This window comes from Aythya fuligula, chromosome 13, assembly GCF_009819795.1.
Source record: "Aythya fuligula isolate bAytFul2 chromosome 13, bAytFul2.pri, whole genome shotgun sequence".
Classification (NCBI taxonomy): Eukaryota; Metazoa; Chordata; class Aves; order Anseriformes; family Anatidae; genus Aythya; species Aythya fuligula.
The window spans coordinates 18,607,005-18,634,780 of NC_045571.1; the positions used below are offsets into that span (position 1 = coordinate 18,607,005).

At 36.7% G+C, this 27,776-nt stretch overlaps 2 protein-coding genes across 3 annotated transcripts in view; both read right to left on the reverse strand.

Moving 5' to 3' along the window:
• Window positions 1–6: 6 nt before the first annotated feature.
• APOOL (apolipoprotein O like) lies at window positions 7–13,837 on the reverse strand. Its single transcript, XM_032196497.1, has 9 exons — window positions 13,803–13,837; window positions 10,110–10,211; window positions 9,396–9,515; window positions 8,055–8,109; window positions 7,007–7,105; window positions 5,781–5,872; window positions 4,739–4,825; window positions 3,549–3,705; window positions 7–2,167 (listed from the first exon to the last, which is right to left on the reverse strand). Exons 1-9 carry the CDS (start codon window positions 13,812–13,814, stop codon window positions 2,070–2,072), a joined length of 822 nt encoding a protein of 273 aa, XP_032052388.1. The 5' UTR covers window positions 13,815–13,837; the 3' UTR covers window positions 7–2,069.
• A 5,106-nt stretch (window positions 13,838–18,943) lies between these two features.
• Window positions 18,944–27,776, reverse strand: part of LOC116494402 (connector enhancer of kinase suppressor of ras 2-like) — a 171,241-nt gene continuing 162,408 nt past the window's right edge. Inside the window, exons 20-24 of one of the 2 annotated variants that reach the window (XM_032196282.1) lie at window positions 24,625–24,695; window positions 23,805–23,905; window positions 22,236–22,743; window positions 21,709–21,908; window positions 18,944–21,309 (exon numbers count right to left, since the gene is read on the reverse strand). In XM_032196282.1, coding sequence (XP_032052173.1) covers window positions 21,094–21,309; window positions 21,709–21,908; window positions 22,236–22,743; window positions 23,805–23,905; window positions 24,625–24,695 — 1,096 coding nt within the window. In that variant the 3' untranslated portion in view covers window positions 18,944–21,093. Of the gene's footprint in view, window positions 21,310–21,708; window positions 21,909–22,235; window positions 22,744–23,804; window positions 23,909–24,624; window positions 24,696–27,776 lie in introns of both variants that reach the window. The other variant, XM_032196281.1, reaches the window with a different exon arrangement.

A 27,776-nucleotide genomic window follows, 5' to 3' on the forward strand; every position in this document is an offset into this window, starting at 1 on the left:
AAAATATTATCTTGTGACTCAGTTCTTTATTAGACTTTTCAAAAATATATATTTTACATCATATAAAAAATACAATATATATTCTTACTTCTGTTGTGGTACTGTGTAATTCTAATATGAAAGGAACTCTATCAGACTTTTAGGTTAAGCTGTAAGGTTAAGTTACAAAAAAATCAGAGAAGCTTTTTGCACTCTAGTACAGGGCTGCCTATGCCTGTTCCTTAACAGCTATCCAAGGGAGCTTCTTCCCCTGCTCCCAGAAAAGTAATTGCTATGCACAGTTTCCCTCTGCATCCTGAAAAATGTCACCACAGTAAACAATGCAAATCTGCATCGCCTCTTACCTTTCTTGTTGACTTCTTGTGTTAGCACATCACTTGAAGGACGTAAGTTAGAATTTAAATAGAATCTATGTGTAGAGGAGATGGTTTTGCCTTTTATTTTAATCCAGAATCTGACCAAGGGGCCAGAGACAGAGACAGACTATACTGGCCATCCAGTCTTGCACTTGAAAATGATCATTGCTTCATCACTTTCATTTCCTGCCTTATGTCTTCAAATGTTTCCCTGAAAATGGCACATGCAACCAGCCATCTAATTTTTCTACTGCTCTCTCTGTGATGGAACTCTATGCATCTTGTCCGATTCTGTGAAGACTGACTTAATATCCTCTGATTGCTGCCTGAACTCTGACAGTTTCCTGGGCCTTAAGAAGTGATTAAAGAAACAAAACATGACTAACTCAGGCGGCCCAAGCAAGTTTAACTAACTGAAATCGTTTTTTGTATCTCACATTTACTGACTTTGTGTTGGACTCTGTATAGGCCCAAATTTGGATACCAAAATATCAGATCTGTGTTTGAGCCACCGTAAAAGCCTTACTTGTGATTTGCTTTTATTCAGCATTTCTGCTTTGTGCACATCCCATCATGCAATATCCCCTCACTACTTTTGCTAGTTCCACAGTAACACAAGGAACACTGTTTGCCTGTATTAAATCTTCTGTCTTTGCAGAAGCAGCCTGAGAAGAAGGAATCAGGTTGTGAAACCTATTCTTATTGAGAACAGGAACAAATATCCCTTCACACCCCAGCACTGAAAATATGCTCGTTTGAGGCAGTGCTTCTTTGGGGTTTAAGACTCCCAAGCAAACCATCTGTCTGCATAGTGGTGTTCTCACTTTCTGTTCTCACTGCCTACTACTTCAGCGTTTTTACAGATTTGTCAGCACTTTTAACCATTTATGCATTTCTTACTTTAACCCTGCAAACTATAGCAGGTTTCCATTTCCTAAACATTTCTAATTCACTCTATGTAAATCGAAGCAGTATCATTCTCATGTATTAAGCAATTTGCATATAGTTCTTCTAAGTATTAGAAGTAGGTAGAAGCTAATGCATAATCCATAATGGATGTTTTAGAGATCAGTTGTGTGTTTCCCAACTTAAGTGACATTTGAACACAAAGCAAGCAAGCAAGACAAGAAGTTCAGTTACCATTTACCTTTGTGAAAGAGGTAAACAACAACAAATGACTTTGCAATGAAAAGAACTGACTTGTTTATACAAGCATTACAGATAATGCTAATCATATGATAAAACAACTAATTTTTTAAGGCTACTCAGAACAATAAGAAGTTGCACTTTATTCCAGAGCTGAAAGTGAAAAAGAAACAAAGAAGCCTCTCTAATCCCATCAATCACATTCTTCTATAGTGAAAATCTGAGCTCAAGTATAGAAATACGTTTATATTTTCCAATCTCCTTTGTGAAATGTCATTTATTAACATGTTTGGCACAGAGAAACCTCACTGTGAGAAGACACTGACAAATCTCATTTTCTCAGTGTCGCACTAGTAACACTGAATACGAGTGAATTCTCACTGCTCATTGGTAGTGAGAAACTAAATATTCATTAAACAGAATCATGCGAGGCAATAATACAAACTGGGATATATGAAAATACCTGATTAAATTATACCTCACAGAGCATGAGTCACAAGGATCATTCCTTCCCTTCTTCCCTCCCCCTTATCTGTAATACTTCGTGAAGATTTATAAGCAGACATCTTAGCTTCTTGTACTGTACATATCCACATCTTCTGGGTTGGACTGACCATGGTCCATAAGTTTTGGGTCAGGTTTAAATTTTGTCATCTTCCCTGTTCCTGTTAAAAACATGAAAGAAGCATTAACAAAATATACTTAATATATTTTTGAGCTCTAAAAAAAAGTTTATTGATGCATTTTGAGAATTACTGAATTATTAAGCTGTTACAAATGACCAAAAATACACGTTCTAGTTAAAACTGTAAGTGTCACAGACCGACGAAGTAATGGTTGTCAGGGCTGTTGGACTAGATGATCTTCAGAGGTCCCTTCCAACCTCAGCCTTTCTGTGATTCTGTAATGTTGTAATTATTAGCATACAACAGCAGATGGAGTTCCTGAACACCACAGGGTGAGAGAAGAATTAGCGATGCTTTGCCCTACAGTTGGAAAGGAAGGGAAAGCTTAGGATGTGGAAGAAGTCTTGATTCTTTCTGCCCACGCTACTCCCAGGAGCACAGCTGACCCCCTGGCACAGCTGAATCTTCCTTGAAGCTGCTGCACAGCCACTCACAGCCATATGGTAAGGATTCCAAATGGAGAAAAACACACTTACATCGTTTCACTTTATGACTTCAAAAAGACTAAGATTAGTAAAATGTGTAGCCCTCACGCTCAACCTGCACGTCAAGGCACAAACACTGACACATTTACTGATACTGTCATTATGGAGGACCTTTGTGAATATGATGCCAGGTTTATCTAGGACTGTGCCTCCTAATACTGCTCCATATCTTTTCCAGCTACATCATCAGTTGGTTTAATAAACGGCGCTGTGTTCCCCTAAAAACTTTGCTTTGTTTGGACAAATGAAAATAAAGCTCGCTGGCAAACCAGATTAATTTAGGGAACATCTGTATTAGGGATGTGAACTAATTCCATGGGAAATTCCATGGGGAACTAATGCATGGGGAGCACCACTGCAGAAAACTAGCAAAATAAAATCCAGTGCTTTATCTGTCATTTACTTATTCCTCTTTTACCAACATCTGAAGATAAAGAACACATAGAGAAAAATGAACATTAATTCAAATTAGCTGTTTTCACAAATAAAAATCCAGCAATAATCCTTAAATTCTGGCATAGAAAGACAATGTAAAGTAGGTATTTTACAGAAGTACTTGATGACATGATCTCATTGCTAGCAATATGCAATACGGTACAAACCGCATGGAGTGAAAGAAAACATTACTGAGGAAGAACAAAAAATATATAATAATTTTCAAAATCTGACAGGTTCCACAGTGAGAAAATTATCTCCCTGAGGCTGTGATATAGTTATTAAATGATTCTGTCTTCAATATATTTTCAAGAATAATACACTATGACAGCCTGTTCCATTTTAAAGCAAGGGTAACTACAAAATGAATCCAAGGAATTCAGAACCTGCCTTAGATTTGCATGTTGTAACTGAGATTACAGTTTGAATTTTTAATTCACCTGATGAAGGCACTGGGTCTTTAGTACTCCAAGACTCTATTGGAGAAGATTCTGTTCTATTAAATGATCTTGACTCAAAAGCAGATTCAGGTTTTGTATTAGAAATTTCTTTCTTCTTCTTATCTTCTTGTGTAACTGATTTCAACTCTTGCTGCAGCTGTGAACCAAACATGAATAAAATGCTTAATACATTACTGCAAAATAAGGTTATCTGAAAGCTTATCTTTTATTAAATTATTTTCAGATATGAGATCATACAATGACATTCACTTGTAATATTAGCCAGTTGCATGCAGTGGACATAGCTGTAAAACAAAAACACAAACAAACCTGCATAAAACCTCCCCCTCGTTCAGATAGCCTAACTTCAAATTCACATGTAAGCAATTTCATGAATGCATACTTCAGTCTGATCTTGTTTATACTTGAGACCCTCAAATTACTTCACAAAGTCACTGTTCTTTACACATGAGGAATCTATAGTCTTACACAAGACAAAAAATATTTAGATCTTACAGAACACTTACTGCCTTTAGTTAACAGAAGCTAAAAAGACACATCTCCCTAGTAATATAAAGTAATAGGTTATTCTATGCAGAAGATAATGGCAAGCAAAAATAGATAAATTTTCCATATGCAATAGGTCAATATAAAGAGGTTAACGACCTCTTCACTATAGCTGCAACAAGAACAGGACAAGAAAAAAATAAGCTCAATCTGAGATGAACACAATTTAAATCACAGAGTAATTTAAACAGACGTCCTGAAAGGACTGTGGAATTACCTTCACTGATATGTTTAAAGACAAGTTAGTTATATCTGTGCTAATTCTATATATCTTCTCTATCTTAAATTCAGTGATCTCCTCAGGACCAAACCTTGAATCACAATGGGTTAACTTTTGCCGAGCTAAAAAGAAGCTCCAAGAGAAACTCACTCTTCTCTTTTGCATTTTTGTGCTTGTCGAAGCATACAGAGGATCTGAGTGTCTATTGGTTTGAGAGGTGTAACAAACCTTACATTAACTAAACAATGAAATTACAAAAATATCAGAAAGGTTTTTGCGCCTCCCTTAATGCTATCAGTAATCTTACTGATTATACTTATCAGCAGAATGGTACTTGACCTTCTCATTTACTTTTTTCTTCCTTTGCATTTATGAGTTATGGTCATTATTTCAGAAAGCCTACCTTGGAGACATCCTCCTTTTTTGCCCACAGTGATCGTACCGCCTCATAGATTCGATGGCTTGCAGAAGATACCTTTTTCCCTGTTACCTATTTAAAAACAAACAAACAAACAAAAAAAAAAAACAAACAACCCACAATTTAAAAATAACTATAACCATTCAAAATGCAACACATCTTATTTTGATGAGAACGTGATCAACACCATACTGTGTTAAGACATATTGTAATCATCTGCTTTTCAAAATCTAGTGCATACTTCTCTTACGTCAAGCAAATCCTAAATAGCTTGATTTAGGATTTTTTAGGACATTGTTATTAGAAATCCACAGGAAGCATTCATATACATATATATATATTCACACATATATATACAAATAAAATCAAAATATATACATCTATTCAAAATAAAATCAAAACCCTGTCAGGATAGTGTTTTGTAAATGTTAGCAAAATAGACTGCAACACCAGCTTTACAGGAATCCAGACTTGCCTCATTATTTTGGAAATGATCCAAGACAGTAACACAAAAGGGAAAAAAAACTTCAAAAGATGACCTGGCCCACGGAAGCAAGCAATTCTTTGCTTTAAAATGTCCAAATCCTTCAGTCTTTCATATTTTAGAAAAGTAATTTTATAATACTGCATTGAATAAGGAGAAATGTTATAAGTGCTCTGTAGACACATAGTATTTCACAGCTGCAACCACAAAAAATTGTGTTGAAGCATAATGTAAGCAGACAGGAAACAAGGACTTAGCTTCCCGAGCTAGGTTATGATTGATGTACAGTGTAGCATTCCTATTCATTTCTGATTCTTCCAACCCTGACATAAAAGTTTTAAAACGAGTCAAGGAAGTCCCCCAATGACTCCTGAGAAACTGTAATCCTCATTGATTTGTACATAAGAAAAACAAAAACAAATAAAAACTCTTAGAAGTTTAGTAATATAAGGGTGCCCAAAAATTGACACTTAAATCAAGTGAAACTGCAATGTTGTGACTGAATTCTCTGTTAATTCAGTACTAAAACATGAGGAAACTTACCTTAGCAATTAGTACTGACTGAGCTGGGTAGCAAACTGAAATTCCTAAAGTAGTAAGTCCCAATGGATAAGCAATTTTCTTAAATCTAGAACCTGTACAAAGACAAATATTCCAAATAATTAGACACTAAGGTAACATAAATCTAAGTGGTAGTATCAATTAAACACAATTGTTTAACCCCTAACAATTGTTTATATCCAATTTATCCCCACTATGGCTGAAGGAGGGAATGCAGAAAACGATTAGTATTCAGTAAACAGCCAGGTTTGTAAGAGAGAACTGGTATTCTCAAAGTTGGTTTCCTGAATGAGAAGCAATCCCAGACCAGATTTTCCAAAACTCCAAAAAATGAGAATAATGTCTGTGTCAGTTAGGAGCTGCAGTGATTCTTCACTAGTTCCATGCACACTTTCAAGGACACAGACTGTATGTAGAATTTGGAGAAGGTAGGAAGCTGGAAACTTAGGCCTTTTTTATTCCAATGTAAGAATGGCTGGGCCATTCTCAGGAGTTACTGTTTGCTGTCAAGAAGCCCTGATAGCAGATTCTTAATTATTATTTTTTTAATGACTGTCCACTGAAAAGCAATAGGAATACAATAAAAATCCTTTTAGTAATTTACTAAAATCACGATGAACTCATTTGCTTTGCAAAATTCTCAGAAAACATGTGTGCACTCAGGTATTACAGATGAACATTTTCTGAACAGTATTTTCTAGCAGGATAAGTATTATTCCTTTAATATTTATCTTGAGAAAAGAGGATGATGTAAGCCTGAAATTCCCCTTTTGATTTCAAAGTTGCTGAAGTCATGCCATCTGATGTATATTCTCTCATACCTGGTAGCTAAATGCCAACAATCTGTAGTAGGTACTTTTCTCTAGATTCTCTTTGTTTTCACAATACTAAACAATCTTATCAATTTGTCTCCAAATTCCTTCCCATATACACACATGTTGAAAACTAATAATGAACAAACTCAGATCAAGTGAATTGCTGTCAATTCCACCATCAAAAATGGCTACATAGTCCTGCTCTAGTGGGTCTTAGTCATCATCTTAAAGAAACATTTCATGATGTCCTTTGAATTGATCAGGAAGGATTTTATTTAAGTAATAGTTAGTTTTTTTTTCCTCAATTTCAGAAAAATCTTTTGACAAAAGTAGTACATGCTAAATATTCAACACATCAATGATGAAAATAAGCAAAAAAAATAGCAACCCTACCTTTTCTCGCCAGCACTACACCAGCTAGGCCTGATATTGTAATCATGCCAACTTTGGGAAGAAATTCTGGTGGTGGATTCTTCAGGTAGACATAAGCATCTTAATAAAAAAAAAAAAAAAAAAAAAAAAGTATAGTAATTCAACACTACTCTTTATCTTTTATTTCCAACTTAGGAAATAAAGGCAGAAATAAAATTATAAATATCCAAAACTGAAAACAGTCCAACACTGGAGTTTGTGTTAACAAATGAAGATGCCTTATTTTCCAGGTGCACAATCTGAAGCCTTTGTTAGCCGGGACCAGAATTCCAGTCCTCGAAGCACAGCAGTAAACTAAGAAATTTTCTCCTTAGATACTTATGTATGTTTTATAAAATGCTAATCCTTAAGAAACAAAAAGAAAAACATAGCTTTAAGTTGTGATTTTACTGTGAGTTAATATAGATTTATTAATACATATTTTTGAATTTCCCAGTATATTACTGGGATAGAAAATTACTCTTATCTTTAGTTTCAGACTTGAGCAATTATTTAACTCTATACTCAAAAGTTTACAAATTAAAATAAGAGTTAGCACTGCCTATGTGCTACCTACTCAAGAGTCACTCCCTTCCTCAAACTTCAAAAAACATTTTGCAGAATGCAAGGCAAGGGAGATGTTCTCTGTACATTCTCTCATCACAATCACAATAAAATCTAATGTTTTGACAGTCCACAGAAAATTCTAAATCTGCAAAAACAGAATATATCACAAGATCTCAAAACATGGAGAAAAAAACAAAGGAATAAGAAAAAATTCAAAGGAATAAGAAATACTACTTAGTTGGTCATTTCTCTCACTTGAGAACAGAAGTGAAACTACACTATATAATGAATTAGCAGTGGCTCTAGTAACCTTTTTTTACATCTCCCAAAAATATCCCAGTGCAGTCTCCTTCCATCTTTTTTTTTTCCCTCTTTAAGTACAATTTACTGTTTTGACCAGTTTTCTAAGTTGCTAGGAGAATCAACAGAAAATGTTCAGTTAAGAAATTCTTGACTTGCCTACCTTTCCCAAACTGAATTGAATCCATTATTCCATTTTTAACAAACAAAAAAGCATCCTATAGAAAAGTAAAATAAAATAAATGTAAATACTTTGCAAAAGTAGATGCTTTCAGTACAGAACTAGCCAGTAGGTACATAAGGATCAAAACAGTGAGATAAACAAATATAACATAACTTTTCAAAAACAAACAACCCCACAACACAACAGATTAGTGAACTTTACAGTTGCTATGTTGAGACTATTCTGTTTGACCACCAAATAATGGTGCTCAGTTTCGCTGAAGATATGCAATGCTCATTTGGTTTAAGAGATGCACTCAACTAGTTTGCATTACTCCTTTCAAATCAGTCAATTTAATTACAAGTTGTTCTTTATCCTATTATTAGTATATTTGTCCTCAGATTGCTACACAAATCAAGTAAATACACGTTCTTTAAGAGATTAATAAAAAAGAATCATGAATTTTATCACTGAAAAAGTATTCGTAGTAACACTGAATTTGTGCCACCAGAGGTCCCTGCTAGTCAGCCCCTGACACTTCCCAATTAAGGGCATGGAAAAGTTTGACACAGACTTATAACTAACTGGTTTCAGTTATGTAGTCATTAATAGAATTTTCAGAGACCATTGGAAGTGGAATTGACAGAAAATACATGTACACATTTTGATTTCTGTCTTTTTCTGCTCAGGTCTATTTTGTTTGTAATAGGAAAATAGAAGCATAACATTTCATGTATTAACAGCAGTCAGCGTAAGAGGCTGCCATTGACTAGCAATCAGAATGGTGACAGGTATCACATCTTCTTCCGTGACTAGAATAGTCAGTAATAGAGTTGTGACATATTTTTGACAAACAGCTAGTAATATCCTGCTTTAGCTGTAATACTGGATTCACTCAGTTTGTCTTTCCTAAAGTACCTGAATCAGGTCTTTTAACCAGTCATTTGAAAGCAGCTCTCTCTCTCTATGGAGACTGTACCTGGGATTTCAGAATCCCAAATGCAATAGAGTTATGCTGGCAAGAAGTAAACTACGTAATTCTTGCTGCAGAAGTTGAGCAAACTTGACACTGTGGGCTGGCCTAGATCCACTTGAGTATTGACTGAAAGGGACCTATTTGATCTTCCTGTCTTTTGATTTGGAAAACAGGGAGAATGCACAGGTTCCCTATTAAAAGAACAGTAGAGGACTATGAGAGAATGGTTCATTTTTGTGTCTTAAATTACAGGTCTCTCCTAATACAAGAAACTGAAAATAAATAAATAAATAAATAAGTATGATGTTGTTTGAAGGTTTTAGTCTAGTGAATTATAGGAAACCTCGGATAGAGGTACTTCTTACCTTACACCATCCAATGTAGCGGCCAGTTGCCTGTCTTACTGAAGAGAATTGCTTCTGCAAGTGACCAGGCTGTTCTTCAATGTATTTCAATTTCAGAAGTGGTGAGCTGTAAATTGGAAGCTGGAAAGAAAAGCATAACTGGACTGCAGAGAAAATGTTTTGTATACCGAGTAGTATTTATCTACACTGAATAATGTTTTTCAAGACCACAAATCTTTAGTCTTCCAATTACAGCAATGTCTGCAGATTAAAACGCGCTCTTTTACATTTAGAAAATTGCATTACACAAGTGTGACTACAGGTTAATTCTTCAGAAATAAAACCAGAAAGTATTGTGCAAGTTCCAAGAAGTAGAATTACTGAGTATGATAAAAATATATTTTATTCATCGTAAGCATAAGCCAGAAGAGCTGTAAGATACACATAATTTATTGCTAGAAACTGTACGATAGAAAAAGACTTACGAGCAAGGATTATACTCTTTTACTTTACCTGGCTTAAGTCTGGAAATAATGTAATAATCAAAACGAGATAAAACCTCACTAGCATACACTCTTCATGTTTTATTTGTGCTGTAGAGGCCAATTATTTAGGAGGTAATGTAAATTATCACATAATACTCAAGTATGTATTTTATTTACTGGGTAATAAAAATCAGTGGAAAGATATCTGTAGATTTTTCTAGCATTCTTTTCAAGAATGACAAGCTCTTACTTGATTTGGCTTCACCAGCTGACTTTTGGATTCCTTTTCTGTTGCTGCGTATACAGTACATGCAAATGGTAGACCAGAAGAAACAGCTGCCAGCTTTACCACCTGAGACAGATGAAAAAAGGGAGTTAAAGTAGAAATAAAAACTTCACTGCAATACAGTCTGAATTTTACTATAGGATTGTGCTTGATCAAATATGGGATTAAATTAGTCACTTTCAAAATCTTTTTAAAATAGCATACTTTCAAAAACCTCCCCATATTACAAACACTTTCTGAAATACCAATGGTAAAGAAAAAGCTAGGAATCACCAAGTTCTATCTAAAATACGTGGGAGGATTTTATGATCAGTGCCACTTTAATCATCACCCATTATGATAAACTAATCTAGTCAAAGTATAAGTAGTCCAAGTCAATGAATGACCTTTTTATTTCAGAAAAAAAAAAAAAAAAGCACCTCAATTTTATTTACAGGAATTCCCCATAATGTCAGCCAAAGTCATCTCCTTTCCAGTTCAGAGAATGGTTCAACTATTGTCTGTTTGGAAAAGCTGCATGTCAACAACAAGCAAAACCCCAATGCAATAACTGGAATAAAGAACTGTCTGCTTAACCTTTCAAATGATGTCACCTGCAATGCAATTTACCAACATTAAGCTTGGTCATGATAGCTTCAAGCCTACTTAGAATATCGAAGTCGGAAAAAAATAGTTTATGTTACACAAAGCTTAAATTCAAATACAGCTTCATATGAACTTTTTTTTTTTTTTTTTTTTTTTTTAACCTCACTGCCTTAGCATTCCAACTGGAGGTACACTAAGCATGCTGGCATACGCTAATAGCTGAGCACTCACCATTGCCATCTCACCACACCCCAGGCAACCCAAGAACGTCCCCAGGAGGCTCTGTGGGTGCTCAGGATCTTTCCTAGCACTGGAAACCCCCAGGATGCAGCAAATCGGTGGAGGAGGATAGCAATAGTCCCAGTATGAACCAATTCACACAATAACTGTCCTTGAGATAATATTGCAGAGAGCAAAACAGCACAGCCTGAGCTACAGAAGATGGTCCACGAAGATAAAGCAGTCCTCAAGGAAAGGCCTGGCTTTTATATTATTAAAAAAAAACCTACTTCAGATGTCCTTTAATTCAGATAACCTATTTCAGTACAAGGTGCCTACCAAGCCAGAATACCAATCTGCAGTAGATACTAGAAGCAAACTAAAATTTAGAAGTGAGAAAGCACAAAAAAGTTACGTTGTTCGCTTACACCTGATTAAGTTGTTTGAGCACTACAAACTCTGCTGTGACTTTCTAAGTGTAACAAAGGAAACTGAAATGTGAATGCTGAAAGCAGTCCAATTCCTGACTGACACTAATTGCTTTGCTTTTGGGTGCCTGAAGACTAATGCATAAATGTTTAAAAATCAGCTCTACTACCTAACGCTTCTGTTAGCACAACCACTGCAAGAAGGTTTCACTCTTTTCCATGGAAATCACAAAGAGCTGAGGAGAAAGGAAAGCAACATCACCTTGCCTACATTCAGTGGGCTTCACTACAGTGAGTTATCCGCTTTGTCGAGTGACTATGTATATTAAAAACATGTAAATTAGCCAAGATATTTTTACTTTATTATTATGGATTTCTGAAAAATATTTGATTAAAATAAGATAATTTACCTATGATATCTTCAAGACTTAGAGAACTAAGAAACTTCAGGATCATGTAGTCCTATCAAAGGCTAAGAAAGAAATACAGAGAAAAACATCTGCAGGCTGTAAAAATGCTGGAATTGCAAAGTCAGTCAGTAAAACAACTCCAGAATTTCAGTCAATTACAGATCCAAAACAACAAAAAAAACCCTCTTGCTAATAAAGTTGGGAAATATTTGAATTTGCCTTTAAAAAAAAACAAAACTGAATGAGGTTAGCTCAACATCTGCTCTGCATTTTAATGATAGTTCTGTTATCTGAATTAACGCTCTGACCTAAGCCTATGAAAATAACAGAAGAAAATCACTCTGTCTCTAATGGCAACAGATCTAAACACCAGAAGTTATAAAAACCAGGAGCCCAGATGACACTTTCTGGAGATAAAGTCAACATGAATATAGATCTAAACATCACCAGAATTACAGATATCACCAGTTGCATGCCTTCATGCCCTAGTTAGGAAAAAAAGGAAACTCCACAAATGCACAATTCTGCTTCAAGAACTGGTGCACAAACAAGGAAACTTCTCCAGAAGGTCAAAACAAACTTCCAAATGACCAGAGGAAATGAAAGAAGTGGCCTATATGCAAAGACCTGACGCACGTGTCTATCTTACATACCCCTTCTCTGTCCCAAAACCAGAATCTACTAGCCAGATTAAAATGAGATTAAAATTTTAGCAGCTGCTTCATGCCACATTTTCATTGGAGAGGTGTTATTAAATGAATGATAGGCATGGGCTTATAATTTTCTATTATCACTTAGATGTCTTGATTTGGAGCAGAAAACTGTCTCTGATCCTTTATTTTTCCCACAAGTTACATGAGACAGGAAGATCATTAGAAGCTTTGGTTCACACATGTTTATTTACAAGTCTCTAGAGACATTTACAAAACATGCACATAGGTGCAACAAAGTGTCCTTCCACTTCAAAAACAAATCCACAGAGTTTAAGTTGAGTTGATCTTTGTCTGCCAGATGGTAACCAACAGAGAGGGTAAACTTAACGACAATGGAAATCTATTAATTTTTCATAGTAAATAACACCACACAAATTCATGTCACTTATCCAAAGGTACTGAATCATTCAAATCTATGTACTCGACAATATTACTTCAGGGTCACCAAGCATATGGTGAAGCCAAATGGTTTCCTTTTTCAGGTACAGCCTGAGGTAAAAGGCTTCATTTCCATTCTGTCGGCTGTCCTCATTTGCATCGTGTCTTTCCCTGCAGATGCACATGCATTGTAAATACTTCGTAAAAGTATAAAGATTCATGTGTGAGCAACCTATTCCTCAGTTGGACTGTGAGGACTGGAAAACCCACGTACATATTCGAGAGAAAGCCTTGATCTCTACAGGCACGTTTTGCCCCGTTTAAACACACTGCATTATCTCCAGTTAAAGACCTTTTAGGTACTTGTGACCAGGTTAGTTTGTAACAGCGTGCTTCAGTGATGTGCTACCCTTACAATTCTAGTACCAAGCAAGTATCCTGACGGTATTTCAACTCTCCTATAAGGAGCAGAAGGCATTTCAGAAAGCCTTAGTTAGACGGAGAACGGCCCGAAAAGAAACACTCCTTGTATTCCCCGGGCACAACGCAGCAGCTCTGCAGCCAGCTCCTTGGGGCACCCGTTCCGTGACGGAGGGGCGCGGTGCCGAGGCCTCCGAACTCCCACTGCGCCTCCAGCTCCGCTGCCCCGCGCCCCAGCCTCCCGCTCCCAGCCCCGGAGAGGAGAAGCCGCGCAGGGGCAGCGCCGGGGCCACAGGAGCCGCAGGGCGGCCGGTCCGCAGCACGCTCCGCGGCCTCCCCCCTGCGCTTCCCCAGCCAAGCGGCGCCCGACCCGGGCAGCCTCCGGCGCAGGAGGCCCCGGGGTGCCCTCAAGCCTCCCCCCGGGCCGCGGGTGCCTCCCTGCGGGGAGCCCTGGGCCGGGGGAGCCGCCGCGGCAGCGCCCTCCCCCCGCCAGGCGGCACTCACCTTGGTCGCCATCTTAGCGACAGCCCCTGGCGGCCGCGGGGCGGGCCGGGCTCTCGGACGCGGCCCCGGGCTCCTCCCGCGCCGGGCGGGGCGCAGCGGCCGCGTCGGGTCTGTGGCGAGCTGATAACCTTAAATTAACCTTAAAATCTGTGGCTCTGGTCAGCGTTACCTCTCCTGGCTGTGGGAAACGTTCGGTGTAGAAACGTTTTGGGTCAGGGTATATGGTCACTGATACTGCTGCAGTCACAAAGCACAAATCCCAAGTGTCCCCATTTTAAAACATGAGAGAAACAAAACGTGTAAACCGCATTTGCTTTAACCAAGGAAACATAAAAAGTTTTCTCAGGACTGTTCAGGTGAAGCAGCCACGGTTTGTTGTTCAAACAGCTGGAAGACCTCAGCCCAAGCGAGGGAGTGCATCAGCTGCTGCCCGCGTTGGACCCAGGCCTGAGGCCTGACTTTTATTACTCCTTTTCTAATTACAGTTATTACAGAACACACACACTAAAACACCGCAAACACAATTTTTTTAAGTGCAGATAATTCAGTTTATTGAAGTCCAAATTTACAACTGAAGTTTACAACTTTTTTTTCCCCAAAACAAAAGCTTTGTTTGAATTTAGGAAGAATAAATGTTCTTTTTAATAATGTACAGACTATATCTCTTAAATAAGTTAATATCTTTGAAAAAAGAGCAATATGTTCCTTTTTTAATGTTGCAGTGCAACTTACAACTTACACGTCTGTGCAATGTACCATGAGGTATATGCCCAGTGAGCAACACACAGTGAAGTTTTCCATTCATAAATTTTCATTGTAGACACACAAAAAGTTAACAAGTTAATTCTGTGATAGAAAAAACGCAGCCAGTTACAGTAATTCACACAGAACTCATCTGAAAAGAGGAAAAAAAGAAACCTAACATTCACTGCCTATATAAACTATTGGATCATCTCTCAGCGTAGACGAGTATAAAATTAAAAATACTGTTGTGAAACTGAAGAAATACTGTATTATCCAGGGGTTGAAACCTAGTTTACCTGTATTAGTCCAGTTAGAGCAGTTACTTTTCTATCTCTGTAGCATCAGTGAGCTGAGGGACTTTACCACAGTACCGGTAGAGCATCTGCTCATGAAAGCGCTTAAGCAAGATGGTAATTGGAGAAAAGTTGCAGAATGTCGGAAACTGTGATATAACTCAGGCATTTTCCCTGGCATAGACAGATGGTTCACCGTGACCTCTCAGTTCATCTCACAGTTGATTAGAAAAACAAGGCTGAAACATGGAAGATTACTAGTATTTGAAGCTTTGACACTTCAAACTTTTCAAGATGGCTCTTACTAAAAATACTTATTTTTCATAATGACATAAAACATATATTTACTTTAGAAAGAATCAACCACAACATAATTTTGTGATAAATAACAGTTCTGCCTCTAATACATATATACATACTGCTTGTAAACAAAAAATGCCCACAGGTCATGGAGTCTCCATGATTTTTATACAAGGCGCTATAGATTTTTTTTGTTATTGAAAACAGTCCTAGTGAAAGTTTGGTTTATAACCTCCTATTGCTACAGAAACAGTAAGAATGTTTATATTTACAAAGAAACAAAGACCATGGAGACCCCATATCATTATTTGCTAAAGACTTTAAGTTAGCGGGGTTTTCAAAATACACATTATCAGCAAGTTCAGATTTAATTAACAGTACAGGTTGAACACCATCTACTGCTTTGGTATTTCAACCCCTGAATATACAAAGACATTACTACAGCCTACTTCACAGTTTAATGCAAGTAAAGTGCAAGCCATAGTACAAGGGTGTCATACATTTTCATACATGTAAGCATTATCTAAAAAAGGCTCTCTATACAAGTTTTATTAGCTACTTTAGTAAACTAGACAGAAGTCACCTATGGCCCAGCAATTAATGGTCTTGCAAGGATATTTTCTTTGTAATACAGTATGTGTCAAATGTAAAAAGTTTATTAATACTAGTGCATTTCTCCTATATCCTAACCTGTTCCCATTTCAGATTTTTAAGTTGAAATCCTTGTTTCTCAATAAAACAGAAGTCTTAACTGGTAACTTAACTGGTAAGGTCTTACTGTTAGTTTAGCCAGTGAACAAGATTTGTTAAGACATTTGCTTTGTGGTTGCTAGTGAAAAAATGCAATAGAGTAAATATGTATAATGTGGCATCCTTGTTTAATCTGCAGCATTCAGACAGATGCATTTACAGTTAGTAAAAAGATCTGTATTGATACCCTCACCAATGCCTGAGAATGAGTAATATTCTAGAAATGTGAGGACAGAAGCCATCAGGTCTGACCTTTCTGGTCAAACAGCAGTTTGTTGACATATTTCTTCAGCATTGCTTTCTTTCAAATACTGCTCATACAGTGGCATTAATGCATACAGTAAAATCCCTAATTGTCACATTAAACGCTTGTAAGTGTGATAAAAACAAACATGTTAATTTGTCTGGCCTGCAGTAAGATGAATATGGTTCTCGAAAACAATGGTGGGCAGTATCTTCCTGAAAAAATCTGTACTTTTATTAAGACTAGGTCCCAGTAGTATATCAGCTCTCTCTCAAAAAAAAATGTATTAAAAAAAAAGTGCCTGAGGTGCCTGTTCTATTAATAGTCAAAGTAAAGCCTCAGTAAGGGTCAACAGTGAAATTCTACAAATTTTAGTGAAGCTTAGCAATTCCCTCTGTGAAGTAACCCTTTGGAAGGTACCTTTGCTGTAGCCTTCACCAAACTTTGAATTGAAGAATAATTAATTTGGCCTGGAAAGCTATAATTGCTGATGACAGTAAAAATAAAGCTAAGTTGCCACATACATCTAGCAATTCTCTGCGACACTCATTTTTTTTCCTTGGAAAAAGCAAGTGGTGCAGCACATTTCTAGCTTAAAAGATAGCAGTCTGTATCTGAACATTAACTAAGAGATCATATTCAAAATTCCCTTCTTGGAAAAGGTATCAAATCTCATTCTCCAGTATCTTTTAGTAGCAATTGATTAGTTTCTCCTTATGGTCCTAAAATGTAAAGTGCTTGTGGCGTGTTTGAGAAAGCAGAGCTATATCAGAAGCTGATGGAACAGTAGGGTAATTTTTGCCAATGAAGTAAAGCAACTTGCTTTGGGGAGGGTAAAGACCCCAGGTCTAATGCAGGCTGGTTTCTGTGAGCGGAAATGTACTCCTACCTGTGCTGCCCTCAAGCATGGAGCCAGTATTCTCTCAGCTTTATTTTTATTAGAGGATTTGTACATACAGACTCATGAGAACCTCCTCCTCCTCCTTTGACTACTTCTTGTTCATAACAATTAGAGTAAGTTCAGGGAAGTTGTCACCTAAAATCTATGAAAACAAGAAAAAAGCCTTAGCTTTCTGAGGAAGTGATACAGAGATAGCTACTAAGGTATTTTTTAATGATCAAAGAATTCAGTGAATACGGAAGAGTGTATTAAAAAAGGAGGGGGATCAGTAGTTTAGGGGGAGCATTAAATCAGTTTTATATACCTGATATATACTTTAATATAATATACCTTAATAGTTTCAGCTGCATTGTACAGTGTTAGAGTACCTTTTGCACCAGGAGAATTTGACTTATTTGAATTTTGTGCATGGATTTTAAATACAATATCTATATTGCACTGTGCATGTCAGTTACTTCAACAAAGAAGAGCAAAATCCTAATTAATGGCTATGAGAATTTCAACGCAGATGAACCCATGACACTGAAAGACTTAAAAAATAATCTAACCAGGAGTATGATATCTCATTTTTTTTTGTCATTTACTCCTATTTCAGAAGTATTATTTTTTTTAGTGAATACTGAGAAATTAATATTGAGATTCCATCTGTTTTCCTTATTATTTGTATTATTTTTGAAAAACATCTTCCTAATGATGTTTGTCATTTTCAGCTGTATCTATAAGTAGCATTTTAGAAAAGGAATAGCTGTTTTCATGGTTTACTAAGGACTACTGAATATGCTCAGTGAACAATTGCCATTTCTCTTAAGTTACTATACAGTAACATTTGAAATTCTTTGTGAAAACTATTTTAAAATCATATAAATCTGTTTAATATGAAAGCACAGATCATCTTTTAGGTTTGAAATGAAAGGGAAGTTTAAATTTCTTTATGAATATATGAAATTTAATCCATTTAATTCTGTGTCTATCTATCACTGCTTGCACTTACAATATGATCTGGTTTATAAATGGATTCTATAATTTACCCTTCTGCTTGTTTCACTGCAGCATATTTCTCCCACATTACAAATAGTGAAATACATCTTTTAGAGATCTTCTAGGGAAAAAATTTAGACAAATTCCCTCTATTAATGCTTCTGCTATTCAGTTGTCCAATAACTACAATGTTCACATAGTAAATACATTGAAATTGAGTTTCACATTTTGCATGAATACTCAACTCCAATTTTGGTGAAACCTGTGGTGACAAATTGTCCTCTATTTCCTGTATGTTTTTTATTATCTCAGGTGCTTAGAAGATTAAGTGTATGTTTAATATTCAAGCAAAACAGGTACAGTGTGATCCTTGTCCACTCCGATGCGTGCATTTAAGGAGCCATTGTCTTCAGTGATTCTTAAGTACACAGTTAATTTGCTAAAGCAGGTAAAATATGCCTTCATGTTGTATATTCTATCCAAATGTTGTGATGTATTTATTACAATCATGCTGTGACTTAACTGCTTGTGTGATGTAAAGAACTCAAAACAGCTGTAAAGTTATACATCCTTACTCTAATACCTTTGACTATTATAGGCTACTACTGCATCCACCGTGGTTCCAATAAATGCCAGTGGAAATGAGAAACAAAACCAAATCTGAGTTGTGTTTCTCCAGCTGCTGTATTGGGTCTACCTTACAAAGTTTGGCAGCAGACAAACTGCATAGGTGGCCTTTATGTGAACAGAGCAGGGGCTGCCCTCACGTCAGACAGAGCGAGCCCTTTCTAGTCTGCTCAGAAACAGACCCTCCCTTGAGCAAAGATGAACCCATCAGTGAAGCTGATGCTGCCTCTGTCATTAGTATTTAAGAAAGGATGAAATTGCTGTGCAGCAGCTGTGAGAGAGAGAAGTGAGAAAAATAGAAGAGAAACAGCTCTGCAGACACCAGTGCAAGAGGAGGAGGAGGATGGGGATGTTCCCAAGGTGCCAGAGCCGAGATTTCCCTGCAGCCCATGGAAATTGGACCCTGGTGAAGCAGCCTGTCCCTCTGCAGCCCACAGAGGGCTGCGCTGGAGCAGCAGGTGGATATGCCCTGAAGGAGGCTTCAGCCTGAGGGGAGCCCACGCAGGAGCAGGAGGTCTGGCAGGAACTGGGGCCTGTGAGGGACCTGTGCTGGAGCAGTGTCCTCCTGAAGGACTGCACCCCATAGAAAGGACCCGTGCTGGAGGAGTTCTGGAAGAACTGTGGCCTGTGGGAAGGACCCACACTGGAAGCTCATTAAGGACTGTATCCTGTGGGAGTTACACCATGCTGGAGCAGGGGAATATAGTGTGAGGAGGAAGGAGTGGCATAGATGAAGTGTTATGGACTGACCATATCCCCGTGCTGCACAGCATAGGAAGAGATGCAAGAGTCAGGAAGGAAGGAAGGAGTGAAATTGAGCCTAGGTAGAAGGAAGTCAGCATGGGTGATTTTAGCTTTGTCTTTGTTTCTCATTAGCCTTCTCTATTTTTAATCAGCAACAACAACAAAAAATAAATTAGTTTCCCACAAGCTTTGTGAATACTTAAATCTCTTCCTGGATACTAGGACTTCTTTGAGATAATAGTTTTGCCAGTATTGTAATGAATTGTATGAATTTTTCAGTTCTTGACATATGAGAGACAATTAGGTTTATATTGTGAAAAATTATCAGTGAATGCCTGTGTTTAAATCAAATGATATTAACTGAATTCACAACTCCTTTCTTGTGCTTTCTAGAAATATTCTAGCAAGCATAGTCAAAGGAAATTGTGAATGTGTGTTGGAAATTTAAGTTCAGTAACATTCAGAGCAATCTTTTTTTTTTTTTCTTTCTTTCTTCTTTTTTTTCTTTTTTCTCAAGAATACAAGTATTTTCTCCAAAATCTCATTCTTAGAAATCATTCTCATCCAGTCAAGGAAGTGAAATACGTGACGTGACGTGCGTGTCTTCTCAAATCCAATCAATACAGATTGGTTTTCTAGTGATGTACTGAATAACTTCACTCACTTGCTGATGTACCACTAACAGCTAAAAATTATTGCCGGACATGATATAATTTTGAATAATTTACTTAGCTCTATATGCCAGTCTATTACAGAACTTAATTGATTAGTTCAGGATTTTTTTTTACTTAATTCTCACCCTTGAAGCATCAGAGCTTTCTTGAATTTTGTGACTCACATGTGTCACTTAAATTCACAGTGAAGAAACTATGAAAACCTGCAGTATGTGCCATATTCAGTGCAGACATTTTTCTTCCACCATGAAATATTTCAAATAATGTTAAAATCACCATAAGTTGCAGCATTAGTGAACAACTGACATTGTTCTACTCATATCTTAACTTCTGTGCCACACCTGCTCACTTATTTTCATTCATTTTAAAGGCAGGCACAGTACTTTACAAACACAGTATCTAATGGCATGTACAGTATGCCCATAGGGCCAGATTGGGATCTATTTGCTAGATGTACAGTGTACATTTTAAGGCACACTATAGGGATTGAGTTTACATTTTGATAACTCTGTCCTTTTATTTGCAAAGATGGTCACTACCTGGAAATGTAGAAAAATAATCGTTCATCTCTAAGAGCATCCAATGTATTTGTGTTTTTATTTTGTATTTTTCTCAAGAAAAATGTGTGAAAATGTTAACTTTAGGGCATTTAGAAAGTAAATATCAACTACTGTGTTATTTTATATACATAGATATATGTTTATGTATATCTAAATATATAAAATGACTGTGGGAGCTCATACTAGAAGCTTAGTTTCAGTACAGTACTTTAAATACACTGGTGTTTGTTTTCAGTTACACTTCTGCACTGCTTCTTTCTAATGCAGAGCTTGATACGGACATCGGTTGATAATAGCAAACAAAAAATTTGTAAAGAATATTATTGTCTCATCATGCAATGTAGTAGGCATCCTGTGGCACTATTCTCTTATCCAACTTATTTACAGTACTGCTGAGTACATTATTTATAAATATTACAGTGTTTGTCTTATGGATTTTTCATGGCACCCAGCAGTTATTCACGGTACAAGTCCTGTCACACGTGAGTTTCAATGAATGAATGTGTATGTGTCAGCATTGGTGCTGAGGTTGCAAGTTCAGAGGCTCCATTTTGTGATTTCAAAGCAGCACTGTACTCACAAATGTCCAGGAAAAACTCATAGTTCTTTAGTTTCCAATCTTTAAACTTCTTTGACGTTAAGTTGGGATCATCCAGCAGGTTGTTGATAACTGTGAGGTCCCCTTCCTTTGCCTATCAAATTCCAGAAAGACACAGTACATGTCAAAATGAAATGTATGCCACACTTTGTATCTTGGCATTTTATTTCTGCTTTCATTTTAATGCAAAGTGCTAGGCAAACTAGTATTCAAACTGCACTTCAATTTTTTACCTATACTCAGGAACCACTACAGCTTAAACTGTCTGACAGCTCATTCCTTGGCACTTTCTATAACAGGCCTAGAAAGAGCAACAAGTAATGTTCGGTTGGTTTGTTTTGGCTTTGTTTTGTTTTGAGGCCAGAACACCTTTGCTCTCAAGAAGTGTTTGTTCTAAAGCTACAAAGAAAGCCTCATCAGTGGGGGAACACTAAGAGATTATACATTTACACGTTTATATTGCTCATACACAATATGAATGATAAAGCCTTACTTTTAAAGTGCTCTTGAGTGCTCTGATGTGGTGAAGCTTTTCATTGATAACTGGATCATTACATCGCTTTACAAAAGACTTGCGGAACTCCTGCTTGGTGGAGGGGCGCTGCTCTCCAAAAGCTGACAAACTAGCTTGTTCCAGAGACTTGTACAGCTCTTGAAGACCATCTGAATTTTCTCCAGTTTCTTTTAAGTTTTCTGAGAGAAAATAAAGAAATCTAAGAACAAATCCAGCAATTCAGACAAAGTTTCTAAAAACAGCAAACAATACTGCAAATTACTGCATAAAATAACTTTTAACACTGTCTTTCCATTTTCATTTTGATGAAACAATAACATTTTGATCAGCCATAAAACTATATTCTTAAGCACTACATCCAAGCATTTAAATGCAAAGTCCTGAGTAGCAACTGAAGAATTTATCAAAATATAATTTTGCTAAGCAAAAATCTTGCTGAGAATAATGGCAGTATTGCTTTGGTTTTCAATGCAGTAAGGAGAATCAGAATATCTCTGAAAGCTTACCTTCTACGCAAAAACTATTATGCCTTCTAATAGGAATTTTCTCTTCCAGCTTGTCATCTGCTCCTTCTATGGACTTCAGACGCCCCTTACCCCTGACATCTCTGTTTCGTGGAAGGCTTTGACTACGTTGCTTCTGTGGCCTGCTGTGAGAGCTGTGTCCTCTCTGACATTCCGCCAAGGGGAAAGGCCCATCCTGTTCATAATTATGACGTCTTTGTACTGGTAATGTTGCTTGTTTTCGTCTGTCTGGTGACATTCCAGGCCGGCCACTCATGTATTCTGCATCAGGAGGAACAGTTTGAAGAAAATGGAGCCCTGAACTAGTTAATGGAGTCTCTATCAGATCCTGCCATGAGCGTCTTTCTCGGTAGGGAGGTCTGCATCCTGACGAGTGTGTGCTTCCTGCTACATCTTGTCGAGAATCTTCAGCAGAAGAATGAGAATATGTGGATTCACTTGAAAAGTGTCGTCCATGTTTGGTTTCAGGGAATGGACTTGTAGAAGTCACCTGAAAAGAAACAAAAATATCTGACTATAAGACAATGTTAAAACAGACCCAAGAAAATCACTATAATGTATAACATTACACAATATATATTAATAAAATGGACTTATATATGTGTTTTGATATGTCATAATATGAACCTTTGTAAACAATATAATTAGCAGTGAAATCTTTTATGCAAATGCTATGTTTTAACCACTCCCTATTCTTGTTTTGCACATTCTCTGCCCATAAGCAACTACTGCTGGAAAGAACTGTTGGAAAACAAAGGTTTCCTGAAGATAAGCCCAGTTTACGCTCAGTCCAGCAGTGTGCTGTGAAGACATGAAAGCCCCCGAAAGAAACCATAATTGGATTTTTTTTTTTTTTTTTTTGCGATAAACATCAGCCAAACAAGAAAAAAACTTCAGCACCCAGGAAGATTTTTGAATTTGGGGGGACTGCTGAGCTTATCAAATCATTTTAATTCTGCTGGGTCTGTGTATCATTTTAATTCGAAAAAAAAGAGAAAGGCAAAAAAGTGAAAAAACAGAAAGGGAGAGGCTTAACCTGTATCCTGGTTGATAAAACAGCATCACATGGGTGAAAATCAGTCTGAACTTCACCCATGTGATGCTGTTGCCTCAGTCACTCTTTCTTTGGTTCTGGTTGTATGAGGATCGTGTCATTCACGCTGAAGAAAAATCTGAAAGAAAAATAGAGAACAGTCCTATCTGTGCTTAGAAACAGATTAAATATCACAGCCTATGTTCTGTATGTTAGAAATGGTATTTGATATTAGAACCTGTTTGCATACAAAATATTTTTAACTCATTTATCAAAACTTTTCCCTATACAATATAGTAGAAGTATTTTATTGTTTTTATCAGCTTCTTAACATCTTATGACACTACCAGAAAACATTCAGTTCTTAGATCACAAGGAACACCACTAATTTCATTCTTACAATGAGATCCGTCTTTGTTCTGTCTTCATAATAACTACATTTTCTAAACTAAGCAAAATGCAAATCAAGGCACACATTGTTTGGTGACCTACTGTCAAATGCAGCATTTATAACTCACTGAGGGTGTTCGGTGATAGGATTCACACAGTGTTGAAGAACCTTCCTGCTTCAGGGTTAAAGAGCCATCAACATCATCCTGGTCGCTTTCACTCCAGTAATCTGCTAACAAAGCATTCTGGGTTTCAGTCATGTGCTTTTCCACAAGAAAGCGGTTCCCACGTTTTCAAAACATTACTAACTTACAAGGGTAAACATTTCAGTCACCTGGGTGGCTTGGCAGTTATTAAAGAGCAGACTTTGTGAAAACGTCTGGTACTTAGATACACAGGTATGAAGAACCTTTGAATGTTTTAGTATAGTGTTATGGAAAGCAGATGAGGTACCTAGCTCCCAGCGTACAATAAAAAAGCAGCTTCTGGTCACAGAGGAGAATTTCCTTCTAGGTGCCAAACTACAGCTGAGACTAAACACTTAATAGACCATTAATAGACCATAATCCTGGCCATCACAAAAAAGGCAAGGCTGGCACCTGAGCTCAGCAGATGAAGAATGGATCTAAAACACTTGCTGACCTGTGACTGTGATGTCTCTAGAGTGACAGGCATACCTGATGGCTCTGCTCTGGGAGGTCATACGTCAGCCTGGACTTGGAATTCTATATATCATTTGTTTTTAATATTTCTTACTATTCTGGATTTTATTTGTTGGTGGCACTACTAAATCTAGTTCTTCAAGGATAGATCTTCTTATGACAATCTATGTTTTAAAAGACATAGCACTCATGCTAATAAAGAAGTCAGTTATGACATCTCCAGCTTCATCCAAATAGTGAACAGGTCTACTCTGCTTTCTTCTGCTTATCATCTCTGAAACATTACCTTCATCTGGATGAATGTCCTTGTCATCAGGTGTGTAACCAATTGCTGCAAGACCCAGACGATTCATCCACCTAATAGAATAAAAGAAAATGAGGAAGAGGAATACTTAAAAGCAACATCTAGTGTAAACATGAAGTCACACAGATTTCTTATTCTGTAGAAAAGTCAGAAGTAACTGTTAGTCCAAAAACTGAATACTGTTCAGGCTGTTAAAATCATGATTCAGTTGTATTCAGGGGTTAATCATTCCAAGTGAAGGTTGTTACAGTTCACGTACAGTGCAGATGTAGACTTCTGTTCATATCTGCTGGAGCAATTTGCCTAGTGGAGTATCAGACCCATTACATTTTATTCTGCTGCCTAGAAAACTGAGGAATTAAGTCATAAGGAAAATGTGAAACATACATGCTAATATGCTTGCTCACGTTAATGGCTTAACGTGAGCATTTACATATAATCTTCTGTGTAATACAGAGAATGTCCAACTCTGTCTCCATCTTAAGCAGAATAAAATCCTCTCTAAATCTGCATCTGCAACCTATTTGTGTGGAATAGTTTCCTGAGACATTGTGGAAATGAATATACTACATTTATTCTGATAGCTACTTCAAAAAGTTTCCTGAAAATGCTGACAGAATACTATAAAATCAACTAGAATGATGATGGTAACTGTATGAAAACCTATGCTAGGAAATAAGTTGTATTAAGTTTACATGCTTAAAAAGCTGAAAGAAACTATGACGGTATACCACTAGCTATTTGCTAATCTAAATTTATGATAATGGTGATATAAATATTAAGGCTTGTCATGCAAAATCAATATCTTTTACTTTGATTTTTTTTTTTCAATACACAATCTTAGATTTCTGAAACAAGACTTGGTAAAGTGAAGATGCTTCAATATTGGTATTTTGGTATTTTACATTAGATGTTCTAGTTTCTGTTTTGTCCCCAAATAAATTAGTTTGTTCAAAAATAAGTTTTATTGTTTGTTTGTTTGTTTTTCCAGTAGGAGAGTATTACAGCTTATTTTTAGGAAAATTATTTTAAACTTTTTCTTTACCTAACATGACTTGATGTTTATACAATAAACTGTGGAAAAGGATGAAAAAACAACAACAACAACAAAGAAAAAACAAAAAAGATGGATTCATCTACTGGTCTAAGCAATGCTATGCCACTGCTCGGAGCAATGGTCTTCACCTGTAACATTGGATATAACACTGACTCATTGTATGGCCTTCAGCAAATCATTCTACAAATCTTATGCCTTACATAAGTATCCAAAGAGGATAACAACATTTACTTCTTAATAACAGGTTTACTGAGAAGCTAATTTTCTACAGTGCTCACCAGCATAATTTTGTTCAAGAAAGGGCGCACTGATCACTTGACATTTGCTTCTTTTTAAAGGCATGTTATTTATTGCAGTAATTGAAACGACATCATACCTTTGCTCATTATTAAGCACTGATATTTACTACTTCTCAACAGTTATTCCTGAATTTCTAAACTCATTAGCATTGGAGAAAATAGTTTTAGTCATACTTTGCCATATGCCTTTGGCAATTAAGCAGAATACCTCAGTGACTTTAACTACAGTTCTGCTTCAGCACCAGTGATAAAGTAGGACTCTACCATCTTCAGACTCAACACAAACTCAGCCATTTTGGTGGCCAGTGCACTGAAATTTATGTTGTCTTAAATTTCTTGCCTATTTTATGTTGCTTCTCATTGTTAATTGTTGCTCTTTGTTGATATAACCTTCAAAAGAACATGGATTTTCTTAGAGTATCAGCTTTACTCATATGGCCTCAGTGTCCAAATCTGATTTAGCAGAAGGTAATCTGCCTTCTGCAACACTGCTCATTTTTTTTTTTTTTTTTTTTTTCCAGAAAGCAAGAATATCCCCAGTATAGTTACAAGTACATTCTTACCTCATTTACCACAATTTAGAGTTAGCTCTTTGTCAAGCCAATGAAAAGGATATCTGATGACATTCACTAGCTTATAATGATAAAATCTCTTCTGATAAAAGAAAAGAATCTCAATCTTAGGTTTTGTATTTTTTAAGAAAAGCATGGTGAATGTTTTTGAGGTTAATCAGGAGTTATAGAAGTGCTGAGATTACAGGTCCTTTTCTTACAGTTAACACAGGAGGAAATGCAAACTCAAATCAAAAGGAAAGCTGTGTAAACCTGATGAATTTGCCTGATGAGCAAACTACTTTCTTTTTTATTAAGAAAACAGACTGGCAAAGTTACAAAAAAGTTCTCTCTGGAAAGCTTGGAACTCAGCCTCTTGGTTCAGAGCTTTGCATTGAATGCCTTGTAGGCTAACATCAGCTTTCAGGAAGGCAAAGGGAGCTGTGTGGCAAAAGTAGACTCTTTAAGGGATAGATAACAATGTTTTAATGGAAGGCCATGCAATGCAAGACAATGTGCTACACCTGCCAAGCACCTACAACAAAGAAGGAGCTATTATTTATTTTTATTTATTTATTTATTTATTTATTTAATTTTTATTTTTTACCTTAGCAAACCAAATGGAGGGAATTGTAAGCCTCAGGAGAAGTCACGTAAATACATGGTTAAGTTTTGTATTTTGTCTCGATGGCTTAAATTCTAAATAAATCAGATTTTGTTTTAATTAATTCTGTTGATTACAAATAGGCACTGTTGTCATTCATTGAGGATAAAATAGAGCTGCATGGTAGGAAGCTAAGTTAAATTTACTGAGATAATTCTGGTTAGTACCAGGGGATTACAGCCCAAGGTCTGTTCTGCGAGTCTGATTCTACCCCAAGGCTTGGAAAGGGATGTTTACTGAGGGCAGACTTGAACTAATTAGCTGTGACAATGATCAAAACTTGATACTTAAGAGTGAGTCATGCTTGAAATGTCCTGAATTGTCAGGAGTCAGGAACATGTTCTCTTACTGATCATTTAATAAAAACACTAGAAAAAATGGGCCAAACAAGCAGGGAAACGTTTTCATACAGCTTCAGCATTTAGAATACTATATTAAAAAACCAACAACATGCCATCACTCATTGTACAAATGCAGTTAGGGATCTTGTAGATTCCTAAAAAAAGCTGAAAGAGCTATCAGTATGACGCAGTTGCACAAAATGCTAATGCCTATATTTACGA